The sequence below is a fragment of the Astatotilapia calliptera genome, chromosome 22 (assembly GCF_964374335.1).
Source record: "Astatotilapia calliptera chromosome 22, fAstCal68.1, whole genome shotgun sequence".
In the NCBI taxonomy this organism is placed as follows: Eukaryota; Metazoa; Chordata; class Actinopteri; order Cichliformes; family Cichlidae; genus Astatotilapia; species Astatotilapia calliptera.
This window is the reverse complement of record NC_137442.1, coordinates 28,518,229-28,534,162: the sequence shown is the minus strand read 5'-3', so window position 1 is coordinate 28,534,162 and position 15,934 is coordinate 28,518,229. Positions and strand designations below refer to the sequence as shown.

At 40.8% G+C, this 15,934-nt stretch overlaps 2 protein-coding genes across 7 annotated transcripts in view; one reads left to right on the top strand and one right to left on the bottom strand.

Moving 5' to 3' along the window:
• The window catches only part of col9a1c (collagen, type IX, alpha 1c), a 30,736-nt gene extending 18,593 nt beyond the window's left edge, over positions 1-12,143 (top strand). For all 4 annotated transcript variants that reach the window (XM_080296620.1, XM_026157064.2, XM_026157063.2 and 1 more), the window contains 24 exons: positions 1,026-1,097; positions 1,459-1,497; positions 1,654-1,710; positions 2,702-2,755; positions 2,926-2,979; positions 3,091-3,144; positions 3,221-3,274; positions 3,379-3,432; positions 3,520-3,573; positions 3,675-3,728; positions 4,292-4,345; positions 4,895-4,939; positions 5,079-5,132; positions 5,263-5,316; positions 5,462-5,515; positions 7,069-7,140; positions 7,220-7,255; positions 7,349-7,393; positions 7,489-7,521; positions 7,830-7,976; positions 8,201-8,255; positions 8,349-8,543; positions 9,006-9,092; positions 11,420-12,143. In XM_080296620.1, the coding sequence (XP_080152746.1) occupies positions 1,026-1,097; positions 1,459-1,497; positions 1,654-1,710; positions 2,702-2,755; positions 2,926-2,979; positions 3,091-3,144; positions 3,221-3,274; positions 3,379-3,432; positions 3,520-3,573; positions 3,675-3,728; positions 4,292-4,345; positions 4,895-4,939; positions 5,079-5,132; positions 5,263-5,316; positions 5,462-5,515; positions 7,069-7,140; positions 7,220-7,255; positions 7,349-7,393; positions 7,489-7,521; positions 7,830-7,976; positions 8,201-8,255; positions 8,349-8,543; positions 9,006-9,092; positions 11,420-11,622 (1,680 nt within the window). In that variant the 3' untranslated portion in view covers positions 11,623-12,143. The remainder of the gene's footprint in view (positions 1-1,025; positions 1,098-1,458; positions 1,498-1,653; positions 1,711-2,701; positions 2,756-2,925; positions 2,980-3,090; positions 3,145-3,220; positions 3,275-3,378; positions 3,433-3,519; positions 3,574-3,674; positions 3,729-4,291; positions 4,346-4,894; positions 4,940-5,078; positions 5,133-5,262; positions 5,317-5,461; positions 5,516-7,068; positions 7,141-7,219; positions 7,256-7,348; positions 7,394-7,488; positions 7,522-7,829; positions 7,977-8,200; positions 8,256-8,348; positions 8,544-9,005; positions 9,093-11,419) is intronic.
• A 2,883-nt stretch (positions 12,144-15,026) lies between these two features.
• col22a1 (collagen, type XXII, alpha 1) overlaps positions 15,027-15,934 on the bottom strand; it is a 67,593-nt gene continuing 66,685 nt past the window's right edge. For all 3 annotated transcript variants that reach the window (XM_026156131.2, XM_026156136.2, XM_026156133.2), the window contains one exon: positions 15,027-15,904. In XM_026156131.2, the coding sequence (XP_026011916.2) occupies positions 15,711-15,904 (194 nt within the window). In that variant the 3' untranslated portion in view covers positions 15,027-15,710. The remainder of the gene's footprint in view (positions 15,905-15,934) is intronic.

Here is a 15,934-nt window from a genome sequence, read left to right as displayed (position 1 = left end):
TTTTCTTTTGTACATGTTACCTCTAGGACTCTAGGACTCTAGTAAGGCAGTTCCCTGAGGTGTCTTATCACTTCTATGCTGATGATATTCAGCTCTATTGTTCTTTTAAGCTGATGGAAGTCCATAAACTGTCCTCTTTAGTTAAATGTTTAGCTTCCATTGAACAGTGGCTTGGTGACAACTACTTACAGTAGAACTCTGAGAAGTCAGAAACATTAATTATTGCCCCCGACAACCAGATATCTCTAATCAAACAGCATCTTGGTTCTCTTGGCTCATCTGTTCACCTGAGCCTCAGGTACCTTGGTGTGATCTTTGATTCTGCCATGTCCCTAGAACAAAACTCTCGCCAGTTAATTAGGAATTGCCTTTTTCAGCTAAGAAACATCTCCAAACTGCGAACTTTGCTGTCTAAATCTGAGTTAGAAATGGTTAGATGGTTGGCTCGCTTAGATTATTGTAACAGTCTTTTTCTTTGTTTGAGCAAAAGGAATCTTGACTGTCTCCAGTTAGTCCAGAATGCTGCTGCAAGGCTTTTAACTAAGACACGAAAAAGAGAGCACATTACACCAGCTTTACATTCATTACACTGGCTTCCAGTACATTTCAGAATTCATTTTAAAATCTTGGTACTGACTTTTAAAGCTTTGAATTGTGATGCCCCTGCTTACATTTCTGATCTTTTAGAACCCCGCGCTCCCTCTCGAAGCCTGAGATCATCTAATCAAAGGCTGTTGGTAGTCCCTCGAACATATTTTAAAACCAGAGGTGATAGATCTTTTAGAGCGGTGGCCCCCAGGTTGTGGAATGCTCCATCATTACGTTGCCTTGATTGTATTTATTCTTTTAAAAAGCAGCTTAAGACTCATTTATTTAGATTGGCTTTTAATTAGATTTGTGCTGTGTGTTTTATTATTAATGTATTTTATGTATTTCTGTTTTATATTACTGTGAAGCACTTTGTGGTTTTTAGTGCTATATAAATAAATTGATTTGATTTGATTTGATTAAATGTGTTATTGCAGGGTCCACCTGGGCCTAGAGGAGGACCTGGGGTTCCAGGGCCTCCTGGCCCTCCTGGCCCACCAGGGCGTGTGGTAAGAACCTGATTCAACACTGGTTTTATTATCATGTGAGACTTTATTATTTCATACATTTCCTACGTTATATACATACATGGTACAACAGCGCACATGGGGTTGTCTACCAATCAAGGTTGGTGGTTCGATCACTGGTACTTCCAGTCTTAGTTCTTAGCGATGCTAACAGCACACATTGTAACTAGCCCTTTCCTTGCGGACAAATCTCGTCCTGAGCTCAGATCTCTGTATGAAATCACGAGCATGTGATGGTCCCGCATGCAGCCGTCTCTTTTCACACATTCAAATCTGGAACATAGATTTCTGTGAACGTCTAACCCCCTGTGGCTGTTTTAGATCTCACTCTGCTGTGTTTTAGGGACCGCCCGGTGCCAGCAATGAGGGAAGTGGGGAAGCTGTGAGTGTTTTTCTGTCTTATATGCTGCCAAATTTTTCCTGGATGCATGGCAATTGGAGTGGTGACAGTGAATTTGTGACCAGAATGAGTCATGTTAAAAAGAGGCTGGTAACAGCCACGCTTGTTGAGTATCTGACTGGCTGTGTATGTTTATAGTGTCCTGCTGCCTGCCCTGCTGGACCCCAGGGGCTGCCTGGGCTACCAGGGATGAAGGTGAGGAATGTTAATGAAGGATGTTCAGTGATTCAGCTAATTAAAAGCCAAACCAGACATTTAAATTAGTATTCTTGTCAGACTGGGAGAGGTTTTTTAAATGTTTAGGTTATCATGGGACTGCAAAAAATCTTCATTTCTATTCCATCTAATATCATTCTGCAAGGCGTAGCTTTAGACTTAAAGTTTACTTAATAGGCTGTGAAGCTCAACATCTCATCATCCTCAATAAATATGGAATGACTAACATCAATGCATCGATAAGTGTCAGCAAGTCAGCAAGAATGAACTGTAGAAACTCAGACTCTGACGATCAGGTCAGGACATTATCCAGAGTTGTCCTTTCTCACATGTAACTCAAAGAGACTGTATATAAAAGATGGATTCAGATCTCTGGATGTCACTATTGTGCCAGCACCCACTGATTTTTTGATCTTAGCATGACATTAGCCAAATGTTATTTTTTCTGAGCCATATGTCACCATATTTTGATAAGCGAGTGGCGTGCTAATTTGTCAGCTAACATTATCAACCGTGTTTACCAAACGAAGCACAGATATACATAGCTATAATTAGGGCTGCATGCCACGTTAATAACATAATGGAAATCCACACAACAAAGTTGAAGCATAGAGTTAATGGATAAGCAGACGATTTTATTTAAACCATTTTATTTGTCAAATAATTGCACTGAAACTGCTCCAAAAGGTACCAACAGCAAAAATAAGGACTCCTGTTCAGTGATTTGTTTTAGTGAAGGTGTGGCTTTGCAGACAGCGATCAGCTGCGTATGATTCAGAAAATAATCTGGAAACATTCTGTAGAACCCACAACAGCTTTTGTACCGTGCTGTAAAAATAGATAGATAGATAGATAGATAGATAGATAGATAGATAGATAGATAGATAGATAGATAGATAGATAGATAGATAGATAGATAGATAGATAGATAGATAGATAGATAGATTAATGATGTGATTGTTACCTTTAGGGACACAAAGGTCTGGATGGTGTGCCTGGAAAGGACGGCGTTCCTGGAGAGAAGGTACAAGCAGAGTGAAAACCAGACAGAGCATACAGTACATACAGTAGTTACCTTGTAGCAATGAGCTATGTTTCTCTACCAACAGGATACCAAGAACCATTTGTACACATGCTACAATCCACCTTCACAAAATGTGATGTTAATGTGTTTACACTTGCGGTTTTCCACAGGGGGAATCAGGAAAGCAGGGTCCTCAAGGACCACCAGGTCACATGGGAGATGATGTAGGGAAGCTTCTCCCTTGGTTACACTGTATTAATATTAATGAAATTATGTCTCCCTAAAGATATAAAGTGATAAATATCTACAAAATAAAATCTCTTTTGTCCTTATAGGGACAAAGAGGACCCATCGGAGTCCCTGGAACCGCAGGAGAGAAGGGAGACAGAGTACGTTTAACAGAGATGACACAGACATTTGGACCTTTGTACATGTAAATGAAAGCTAACTCTTCTCCATTCTCAGGGCCCACCTGGCTTCAACGGTGTCCCAGGACCCACTGGTCCTCCTGGAGCTCCTGTAAGCAGTCTTAGTTTGATCAGCTCCACGGCCTCTGATCTTCTGGCATTTGCTCTAAGAGCGAAAAAGGGATGTACTTTAACCTGTAACTAACTTTCTCTCAGGGTGTGGAGGGAATGCGTGGACGTCCGGGTTTGCCGGGGCCTAAAGGCGAAGATGTGAGTCCTGCTCTCTACCTAAGATGATTTATATAACAAATCATAATTCGAAAAGCATTTAAAAAAATGTGATTTGATCTTGTTTAGGGAGCCATGGGAGCTCAGGGATCACAGGGTCCTCCAGGGGAAAAAGGAGATACTGTAAGTAAGCTGGAAGATATAAAGTAGAAGTGGAAGAAAATGGATGAATGGTGAGACATTTATTTTTAGCACAGCATTGCTTAATATATAGTGTTTTTCAGGGAGGGCCTGGAAATAATGGCTTAGATGGAAGTCCTGGAGTTGATGGCGCCAAGGTAACCGTTATCCCCTGTGATCTTTTTACTAATAAAAGTGCATCATACTAAACTAAAACTCAATAATTGTCTGGGAGACATGGAAAGATTGAATTGGATGGGCCTGTTTGTAAAATATACAAGACAGAAATACATCAAATCTACAAGCTAATGGTGACACGTGGCCAAGAAAGGCTGACTCAACCAAAAATCTAAGAGTATACAAGTATTCAGTTAATTAATTAAGAAAGAAGGAAACACATCAAATATTATTATTGCACATTGCTATTAATGTTTGTTTTTATCAGGCTTGAAATGTCTGACAAAAAAATAACGATTAAAAACCCTAAAAACCATGAATTTGTGAATGAAGTGGGGACCGCTGGTCTACAACATATGGTGTCCCCCCCCAAAATTTACCAAATTATTCTGCTGAATGCATCATGGGTGTAGTATGGCGTCCATTGGACTTTTGGCTGGCGCCATGTTGGTTTCTTTGGAAAAATCGTTGAACACACATTAAACAAAAGTAAACTTGTATACCGCATACAACAATCTGTGCACACTTTGCATCTCCTCAACAGGGAGAGCCCGGCACTCCTGGAGCTGTTGGTGTCAGGGGGATTGTGGGTATTCCAGTAAGTCAAACTTAATTTTTGTACATTCTGTTAAACCTGTAATTGAATTATATCCTCTGTGGTTACGATTTCCAGGTGTTAGCGTTTCATTGGGAAGCTAGTGACGCTGGTAAATTAAAGGAGGACGAGCTTCTCTCTGAAGCAACAAAGCTGGTCAGCTAAATAAAACATTAAAGTCAAACAACCTGCAGGAAGGGCAAGGGCACACCTACTGTTGCCTGTAAGGCTGTGAGATGTGACTTGAATGGTAAATGTGAATTCACAAACAGCACAGTAGATAAAAGGACAGTGTTTTTACTATAGGCTGTGTGACTTATTTCCAGTGTGCTTTTACCTAAAGATTTTTATTACTATTGTTTCTCAAACAGTTATAAGTGTTACAAATTGATTTCCTGTTAATGTTAAGCAACGTTTTATGCTACTTCACTGCTATGCTAATTCCCTGATCCCATTTCCTGTTAATGTTATCTATTGCTTCTCACAGAAACAGACGTGAGGCAATGACACAAACATTTTCAGTTTGTTTTCATGACATGTTTTTGTTCCTAGGGTCTGCCAGGGAAGTCGGGAGTAGCTGGAACCCCTGGTGAAAAGGTAATTGGAATAATCATCCATTTAATGAGGCATGTCTTTATAGCACATCCCTAATGTTATTGCAGCTGACAGCTTCAGTAGAACACTCTCTTTGAGGTTTGAGCTGACTTATTCAGTGCAATTCCTGCTGTGGATTTAGGGCAGCACTGGTGCAGAGGGACCTGTCGGACCAGCTGGACTTCCTGGAAAAACTGTGAGATTACGCTACCCACAGAACTCTATCCATGAGCCTCTAATTTTACAGATATTTTTCATCAGTTATCTTGGTTCTGCAAGTGATATTCACACTCATTCAAATTCATTTGGATATTTTTCCCATATAGGGTGGGCCTGGAAAAGATGGAGCAGACGGAAAACCTGGAGATAAAGGAGCAACTGTAAGTTGACATTTTCTCCCCATTGCTTCATAATTTTTATATTTAAATTAAAAACAAGTCACACTTTTAGACTTTTCAGGTACGTTAGTACCAGCACATTCATGTGCAAACTGAAGTTGAGGTTTTACTGCTTCTTGATGTACAGGGTCAAACAGGAAAACAAGGACCAGTTGGGCCTGCAGGTCCACCAGGAATCCAGGTGAGATCCTGTCCATCCATCCATCTGCTCCCAGCTGGGCATTCCCAGAAAACATTCAAAGAGAAACACACAGGAGCCATCCTGACTATTTGTCTAAACCACTTTAGCTGGCTTCAACCAAAGTGAAGGCGCAGTAGCTCTACTCTGAACTCCATCGATGTGTGTGAGCTCCTCTCTCTATCACTAAGGCGGAGTAAACCCGTTTTAGCTGCTTGATTGGCCTGATGACATCAGTGTTGTCTCATCGTTCAATTCTATGTTCCAGAAGCGAGTCTTTTTGTCTTATTGTCCCAGGCACACCTTTACAGCTTTACAGAGGAACAGAAACTTTGATGACGTCTCTGGAAGTTCAATTCAATTCAATTTATACAGCGCCAAATCACAACAACAGTCGCCCCAAGGTGCTTTATATTGTAAGGGAGACCCTACAATAATACATACAGAGCAAGCATGAACCACCTGCAGACAGGGCCAAGGAAGACAGGATAAAAGGAAGCTGACATGCTGTGGAAGAGAGACTGAGATTAATAACAAGTATGATTCAGTGCAGAGAGGTCTATTAACGTTAGGGGTGGGTTTTGATTATCGATTTATCGATTGCAATCAATTCTAGCTTGGATAACGTGATATCGATTCATTAAAATCCTGAATCAATTTTTAAATATAAATTCATTTTGCCCGAAACGCCAGAATCTCAGGTTAAACCTCCAAAAATTTCGACAACCAACAAAAACTTTAAACAGTAAATGACAGCAGTACACGGATTCTGCACAAACACATAAACACATAAACACAACAAAGCGCGGACCCGGCGCATCAGAATCAGTGAGACGTCTGCTTTCTCACCATGGACATGCTGTCGGGACTGAAAGCCGACAGCTCACTGATTCTGATGCGTCGGCGGCTCCGCTCTTTGTGTTTGTCTTTTTTGCGCTCGATTCTGAAGCTGCAGGTTTGATCTCTCTCCAAACAACATTGACTGAACCAGCAGCAGAAGAAGATCCAAACTAGCTTCACGTTTCGCTTCACATAAACATCGTCATGAATTCCCTCTTACTTTTGCTGTTTTGCTTCCACCACGATAAAAATCACACTTCATGCAGAGCTCTCCGTCTCTCTCTCTCTGTTTTCTGCATTATTCACTTGCTTATTACCCACCAGTCTACCGTTGTGTACAGAGCTGTCTGCCACTGTTTTTTTTTTTTTTTACTTTTTTAAATTATGCAAAATTGCAAAATACTCAGCTGTGTCTTTAATAAAACCTCTGTAACTTTGCTCTGTTTCACTTCAGCAGCATCAGGTAATGTTCAGATGTTGATTTATGGTTTTCTTTCTTCTTTGTTCTACTGCAGAGTATTTTTATCTGCAGCCTAAATGGAGATGTGTCTGTAACAGCTAATGATGAAGAGTTAGTTTCTGCAAAATTCACAAATGACATCATGTAAAAAGGTGAATCAGAGCAGGTGTTAGGGGTGGTAAAACAAAGCTACTTCAGCTGTCTCAACCCTGTTGCTCTGAACACACAGACATAAATATGTTTGTTGTATTTTCAGGGTGAGAAAGGAGCTAAAGGTAACCCCGGCGCCAAAGGACTGAAGGGCCATACTGGGCACAAAGGTGATCTGGTGAGACAAATTTCATTCTTTACCAAAGCTTAGAAATCTTATAATAAGAGTTTAGTGAAGAACATAATGTGTTGTTTAGGGACCTGTTGGACCAGTAGGACCGAAAGGAAGTCAGGTGAGTAATATTGTAATTTCCAGTTTATCTGCAAATGAACCTTAACGGTTCGTCCAGTAATTTGACTTTTTTGCTCAATCTGTTGTAAAACAGGGGGACAGAGGAATGCAAGGAGATCCTGGGATAAAGGGAGACCAGGTATTTGACTCATATGCTTAATTAAATGCAACAAAAATGTATTTTCTGTCGCTGGATTTGAGAGATGTTGATTTATCTTTATGTGTGTGTCTCAGGGCCCTCCTGGTGTTCATGGAATCAAAGGAGAGGTATGCATAAACAGTTGTCTGCTATAAAAGCTTGCCTAAGGAGCTTTTTACATGGAAAGTGTTTCATGACTTCTAACATTGCAAGCTTGGATTGTATATACAAACAAACAATTTAGAGCATTTGAATAGGTACTACAATCAATTCCCACCTTAGCATATGGTATAAAAAGCTTACAGAATGTTATTGAAGCTATTCGAACACTGAGTTGTGTATTGTTCTGGCACACAAGCTATCTTAGCTGATAGGGGCAGTATCCTACTGCTGACACATACAGCCTTGGTTCATAATGATTCGTTTTCACCATTAGCGTGGGGAGAAGGGCCAAAGAGGAGTTACAGGAGCCGATGGCAGACCAGGCCAGCCAGGACACGAGGGTTTGACGGGTCCAATGGGAGCTCGAGGGCTGGAAGGAGAGTCGGGCCTTCCCGGAGCACCAGGCCCGAGAGGTCTACCTGTAAGTGACACATTTAACCAGTATATGAAATGCATACACTTAAACCACATAGCAGACGTGCTAGTGGTTCTAGAGATGGCAGCACCTGATCCACCAGTTTGGTTTGGAATAATCTCAGCAATTATTTCTAACGAATGAAACTGACAGAAACAGTGCAAATGCAACTGTTGGCTGCATCAACCCTTTGCAGTAACTTATCAGTAATAGTATTCGTGATTTCACAGGGGCCAAAAGTGAGTGACGAGAAGCTTCGGGAAATGTGTTCAGCTGTTGTTGAAGGTGCCGTTTGTTCACCTTAATAAAACCTCACATTGAACCCAATGAAGGGTTGAGCAGTTAAATATTAAAACCTATTTGTTGTAATTCATTTAGAGCAATTAGCTGAATTTATGAAAGAACTCTCAAAAAAGCCAGCAGCCATTGGTGCCCCTGGTACTCCTGGACCTGCAGGTCTTCCTGGACTCCCTGGACCAGCTGGAGCTGCAGGAGCAGCAGGAGCTCCAGGCCCAATGGGTCCCAAAGGGCCTCCAGGCTACTTTGGACTTCCAGGCGCACCAGGACAAAAAGGTCAGTATGGCATTTCAAATGTTTTCACCTTTAGTAAAAACTGAGCCTCGGTTTTTAGCATCCTTTACTTACAGCTGTAAGTGGGTTGTTCATTATGTATGCGTTTCACCCACACCATGACAGATAAGCTGCGAGGCTGTGATAGCCTTTTGCTTCTTCTCTATTTTCTTGGAGACCTTCCAATCCTAGAGTGGCTGTAGTGGAAAAAATTAAATGAAGCCTTTAGAGAAAACAATGCTGTCAGCTCTGGCAGTATGCCTTTGTCTTTGCCAAAGCAAACGCTGAAAGACGTTATGCAGAGAGCTCTGAGGATGGAAGAGAGTCACTGATGCATAACATTATACAATCAATGATGCACTAAACAGGGCGGAATCAGAGTGGAGTCATTAAGTTTCCTAATTACGTGCCTATAGCTGTGCCTCTCCATTTCATCTCAGCATCAATGTGCGTGTCCCTGTGCAGGTGATGCCGGGGAGAGGGGAGACAAGGGAGACAGGGGAGAGGATGGTGTGGGAATCAAAGGAAGCCAAGGCGCACCAGGTGCACCAGGTAAGGATTCTTGTTGTAATTAGAGCAGAGCGCTGGTCACAGTAAACAGGGGGTCTTCGAAATGTCAAACTGAGCTAAAAACTGACTTTAATTTTTAATTCTCATTAAAAGTGCAGTTTTTGTAGCACGTTAGAGAGATAGCCCTCACATATAAATATAAATATATATACTGTACTGTATAAAAGTCATTCAACTTGCTCAAATACAGGCTTTATCTCACAGCAGGACAATTTATTTGTCAGATCATTCCATTTAAAATGCTCCACAAATCACCAACAGAAAGTACCACAGTGTAGTGACCACTATAGAGCTCCGCTGTGGGGCTCTGGAAGTAAAGATTTCATAGGGATTTTGATATTTAGCCATTATTTTATAGCCGTCCAAAGCTGTTGTATTACTTGAACTGATAGTAGACGCATAAATCTAATTGACATCAACCTTGTTTTTTAAAAATGCAATGTGAAATGTCGTAGAAAAAATAGTTTGTTACTTTATTTAAAAAAGACCCTCAATAAAGCTTCGATAGCTCGCTATTCATCACTGATCAAGGACAACAGTAACAACAGCAGAGAGTCAGGGCTCTGTTGGGCCAACTATTCTTTTAACTATTCCTTTAAGTAGCAATGACTTCATTCATTTCTTTACAAATAAAATTTTAAGCAGTAAAGAAAACATTACTGTTATTCGCAGCCTTTCATCTGATGTACCATTAAGTACAGCAACTTTAATATGTTTTCATCTGTTAACAGGCCACAGGTTGTACCGCCGGCTTTTAAAGTGGTGATAATTAAACTACTTACAAAGCCCAACCTCAGATGTAAAGATCCCAGCCTTTACCTACTAGTTTGGCGTCCCCGGCACTGGAAAGAACAGCTGAGCCTAGTTCTTGTAAAAGGAAGTTTTTCCAAGTGGAAGCTGATGGGGCGTTTCTGATTGTTGTTCCATTGTAAGGTCTTTACCTTACAGAATAAAGCACCTCGAAGCAACTTTTGTGAAATTGAAATTGAATTGAAAAGTCCTACTCTACCCAAAAACTGACATCTCTGCAACATCTCCTTTTGGTGGAGCAGTTACTATGGAAACCAGAAAATTTCAGGTTGACTAAACTGCAAGAACGGTTAATACAGCGAGTTACAGAGCGCTGTACTTACTGAGAGCTAGGCCATACTTTACCACACACACAATTACACTGTTATAATTCAATACATACACAACAATGAAAAGGATACCATTTAAGAAGGTTAGAAGACATTGCTCTGGAAACTGGGATTTGCAATGGATTATGGGATGAGTAGTTCCTTCACCACTAAAAGTAATTGTTTACACAATCTTATACCTTTTCCTGTTTTTTTTTATTAGTATTTTTATCCAGGGAGGGGCAGCCTCTCTCAAAGTAGCAAAAGTATATTGTTTAGGGTCATACTAAGACAGGATGTTTCTAATTGTACCAACATTTATGCCAGTGAAAGACACAACGTACTAGAGACTTGTTTAATGTGTGCATCAAAGAACGAGTGAGTCTCAAATACCAGCTGAGCCAGATCAGCTGATTTAGTGTAAAACCTGAAAACACGACCTGGTGTAACAAATGTCGATAATGCTTCTTTTTTCTTTTGCTTGCCTGTTAGCCCATCATCTTATTTTTTAAACTGGAAAGATCCCAGTTCACCCCGTCCATGCTAGATATCTGAGAGAAGTTATGTGAAATATACTTTAAAATGAATGAAGGATGATTTCTGTGAGATATGGATCACATATGGATCACGTGTGTGTGGCTGTTTTAGTAGGTTGTTAATGTGCACCCGCAGTTTGACTTGTCTTAGTGTTGTGTCATTCATATTCAGATATTGACCACTTTATTCCTGGAATCCTAGAATTAAATGAACAGATGGTTAGGGTTAAGAAAGGGGAAGGTTCTACATTATACTGTTCTATGTGGTAATATGTGGTGATGAGATTAGTGTGTAATATTATAAAATGTAACAAAAGAAAAGTTTAAAAAAAAGAAGAAGGTATAACATAGTTTTATCTAAATATCGAAACTGCACATCATCCACACCTTTATGTCTTTAAGGCATGGCTGTAACTTAACTAAATCATTTGTGTCGTCTACTTTCATAGATAAATATACCTGGATGCCATCTGCATAGCAGTGGTTATTTACCTATTGCCTTTATAAACTGCCAAAGAGTAGCATGTGTGACATGAAAAGTATTGTTCCTGGTGCAGAAGCCACTATATCTGACTTTTGCAGATATGGTTTCTTTACAAAATACCATTTTTCACTTTAAGTTGACATAATACTTAACATGTTTTTGTTTCCTCAGGTGCAACCGGCGCCCCCGGCATTGGAAAGGATGGTAGAAACGGAGACCGTGGTGAGACAGGTAGTCCTGGTATCCCTGGACCTGTTGGTCCAAGGGGGCTCCCAGGGTCTCCTGGCTTTTGTGACCCATCAACCTGTATAGGCAGACATCCTCCACTTTATATGGTTGGTGGGAAGAAATCCATTGGCTACAAAAACCCATGACACACCCCAAGCTCACTGAAACACTCCAAATCTCATCCTGCCAGTGACCACATTTCAGGACTTGTCAAAGCACGGTGATCTTTGGAAGTCTCCATCTGAACCACGGAACGAAGAGACGGACAGGGAAACAGAAGTGAGGCACAATTGGAGATTACTGGACAGATGTTAACTAACCCAACATTCAAAAACCGCTGTTACTCATCCCGGAGCAACTTCTGACTGATGGCAGGTCCAGGGCACACAAGTCACCCACCACAGTCATTCAATATCAATTCTGCTGTTTTAGCTAATATTAAAGTCTATTATGTGACCCATATTGAAGCGATCATGAGCCAATCTTATAGTGAAGCTAGGTTTTACAAAAAAAAAAAACCAAAACCTGATACTAACATCAGACATGAGATTATATCTTCAACCTGCTATTTAATTTAGGATCATACATTTGTTCCCCTCATTTTGTCAAATCGATGATCTTGTTCAAATGCTGCAATAAAGTGTTGTGTTTTGAAAGTGTGCCATCATGAAATTCCACAGCCTTTTTTGTCCAGACAAAAAGTCCCCGGGTTATTATGGATATAATGTTGATTCAGCAAGGCATTTCACAGTTGCCTGGTTACAAAGGAAAGTCAACACCATCCTCACCTCTGTCTGCACAACACAAATACACTCACAGATCAAATATGACTTTTATGTAAGCGGTTAGGAAGGAGTCGGCATAGGAGCCATTCCAAGGACAACCCTTTCATCTAACAGATGTTATCGTGGCTCGGAGACATCGTGTTTATAGATGTGTACTGTAAGTGAATGGATGCTCAAGGTTCATGAAGCTTGGTATAGGAGAAGAGTGCAGCATGATTTCTATAATCAGGTTTAGACATAAAACATGATGGATGTCTCCGTCTTGGAATTGATTATCATGCATTAGTGACAGAGCAGGGCTGGAGCTCTTGAATGAATAACATAAACATTTTCATTGTAAAGAGATGAACATTCAATGAAACCGAATGGGTCTGCTTGTATTTCAGCATTACGTGAAAGAGCACGAGTACTGGCTTTTCAAATGACGAGGCAAAAGTCCGAGTTATAAAATGAATCTGTTCCAGTCTTTATTATACAGTACAGGTGTGGTTCGAATACTTACAATATGCTACTACTTTAAAATATCTTAGCACCGATTTATCAGGAAAATTTGGGAAAGGGTTGATAAAATGCAGTTAATTCATTACAACATGATTCTATTTGATCAAATCCTGATTAATTTAGCAGTATAACAGTACAAGTTACAGCCTCTATGCATTACAAATACTCTCCCTCACCAACGCTGATGCAACATCTGCTGATGTAACTGTAACGACCATTTACAAAACCACCAGACAGGTGGTTTGTTGCAATTTACAAATCGTTCAGTGGCAAATATGGGATAGGGAACATATGGAAATGGTAGAAAGTGCAGGTCACATAGAGCCATGTTGATTCTACACAGAATGCATGTTTTTGAAATTGCTGTCATGTACCGAAACTCTTAACTATAAGAGCTGCTCTGAAGGCACTGGTGGAGTAAAAGCTGAGACAAAAATAAGGAACAGGGTTAGCTTAGCATTTCTAAGTTAGCTATTTAGTCTACAGTTATGAATGACTCATTTTGGGGTATTAATGCAAGATAAATTCAAGCTAGCTGAATATCTAATCCTGCCAGAACCATGAACTAATGAACAAAATACGTAATTTTTAATTAGTTTAATGTTGCAGACATATGCAACAGCTACGGTAATATGTCAGACTTCTGGATTGAAGGATCCACAATCATGCCAGGGTTTAAACTCTGTGCTTGTAGCCGCACCAGTCAAAATGAACATTGCTTCCACATCTGAAAGTGAAGCCAGTGTGGAAGTGTCTTATACATGGATTCTTTGTCAGCGTATGGCTGCAAAAAGGTCCAGTTGTAAGGAAAGTCTATGAGGAAAATGACCTTACTGCTCACTTCATGACCTCCTTTAAGATGTTGATAATGAGTGTGCAGTCTCAATCTCTGGTTTACAGCCTTCTGCACACATGACATATATATTGTAATTTGCATTATAGAAAGAAACCAAGATAAAGCAGAGCGTGCCGTAAGGAATCGCCTACCCTGTTACTGAGAAGACACTGCTATATTTCTAAAAGTGATACAAAGGCTTTGCAAACTTGGCATCACCATGGCTATAATCTACAGTTTGCATCTACAGGCCTGTGCTAGATGGTTCATCCAATCATCTGCCAGGTAGTTTTCAAGAACGTGCAAGTTTTCCCCACAAAGACCGGAAGCTTTGTCTAACACGTGCGCTCTCTGTGGCTAGCTACACTGGCTGCTTGCTAGCTTTCAAGGCTAGGAACGCCCCTCTGGCACTGATACATTTTGCGAAGCTATATTTGATTGCTTGTGGAGTAAACATTTTTCTATTTGCAATATGACAATGATGTATTTCCATTTTCCAAAACTGACAGACTAACTTTAACTCAACTGTTTATGAAAACGGCTCTGTCTTCACTCTCTTCATAAATGATCTTGTGTTATGTAACCTGAGACAGAGATAATGACAAAGTATAATCAGCCATTAGATCATACTGTTAGATCTGTCAAGCTCACATTCAGATGCTTTTATTCGTCTTTATTTGAAGGAGTTTCTTTGTTCTTTTAAAACGAACATTATTTTTAATTGGTTCTAGATAACCAAGGTGTCTGAGGTTGGGAGGAACTCTAATTGGTCCGTGAGGGACATAAGATAAAGGGATTGTTCAAACTGTTACCACAACAGTCCGATCATCAAGATGCAAGAGATTGGCTCTCCAGTTTCAGGTTTCAGGGTACAAATAAGAACAGTGTGTGTTTTAGAGCAGGCCAGAGCTACAGGCACTAAATAAGCATCACAGAGACAGAGAGGAAGTGACAGGTTTAGGGAAAGCGGAGTGAAATAGGCCGCTTTTCAAGAAAGGTGAACAAAGGCTGCAATTACACCACCTCCTCAAAGCTGTTTGCTGTTCAGGTCTATGTGTAGCTCAGAGAGAGTGACCGGAGCCGCTTCATTAAACATGAAAGCACAAATCTAACAGCGACACTGTTTGCTGTCTCATCTTCTGGAACAAATCATTACATGGCATATATTCATGGTCAAAAGAGCAAACTTAAATGAAGTCCTTACAAAAACACAAAAAACCCCTAGATATCCACCCTTAAATGTCACATGCACAAATACAAACAAGACTTCTGGAATGAAATCCTTCAAATCTCACCAAAGCATGAAATGACATTGCAGAGATGCTAATTTGTGGGTTGTGACAAAGAGGCCATTCCTGCCGCCTTCAGTTTATTCCCAGAATAAAATCGTGTTTCCTACCTGTCTAAATGAGCCAAACAAACTGCACTATTTTAAAGGCGCATTTCTCTAAAAGACATTTTATTTTTCCGTTTGTTTTTGCATCCGTGTGTCACCAAAAACAAATGCGATATAACAACATATGCTGCTGTGGATGAAATGCAATTGATTCATCACTCGAACCGACACAAAACCCACTGCTGCTGTTTGCATCTCACCGTCTGCCACCGTTTTCTCCCAATCAATGGCCGGAAAAGTGACACTGAGTAATTACTGCGACTGTGTCAGTCACTGACTCAGTGAGCAGTGAATGACACGTGCTACCTGATGCTAACTTGTGAAGGGTGGCTGATGCAGAACGGTGTGAGGCAAGCAGCGAAGCACCTGACTGAGATGATTACTGATGAAATGATATAATATCGAATAGCAGGATCTTTACTCCTGATGTTCGGGCCGTGCCATCCGTGTTATCTTCCTATATATTTACAGGAAGCATGCAAGTGAGGGAAAAAAACTAGCTGCCCTCTTTATCCCATATTAGATCAGAAAGAAACTCCCACGTTGCTTAATCCCCATCCATCCCGAGCGTCGTACCAAAATCAAAACATAGAATCTGACCGGCAGCACCTGTGGCTTCAGCCGTCTGTACTGAGGTTAACAAAAAAAAAAAGTTCTTGATTCTTGATTAAGTTCATAAATACAGCTGGTCTCCCAACTCTGCTTGGCTCTTCTTCTTTAAGTCCCCTTCACATTTTTGTTGTGGGGCCGTTGTGCCAGGCTGGCATAGTAGGCACACTGGGTTGGGTCGCACTGGCCAGCAGGGCCCGGAGGTCCAGGCTGACCGTGGGGGCCGGGGTTTCCTGGCTCTCCTTGGGCTCCGGCTTGTCCCGGGCTTCCGTCTTTGCCGTAACCAGGCATACCTGCTGGGCCTGGAACCGGAAGTAGAGCATTAAGGAAAC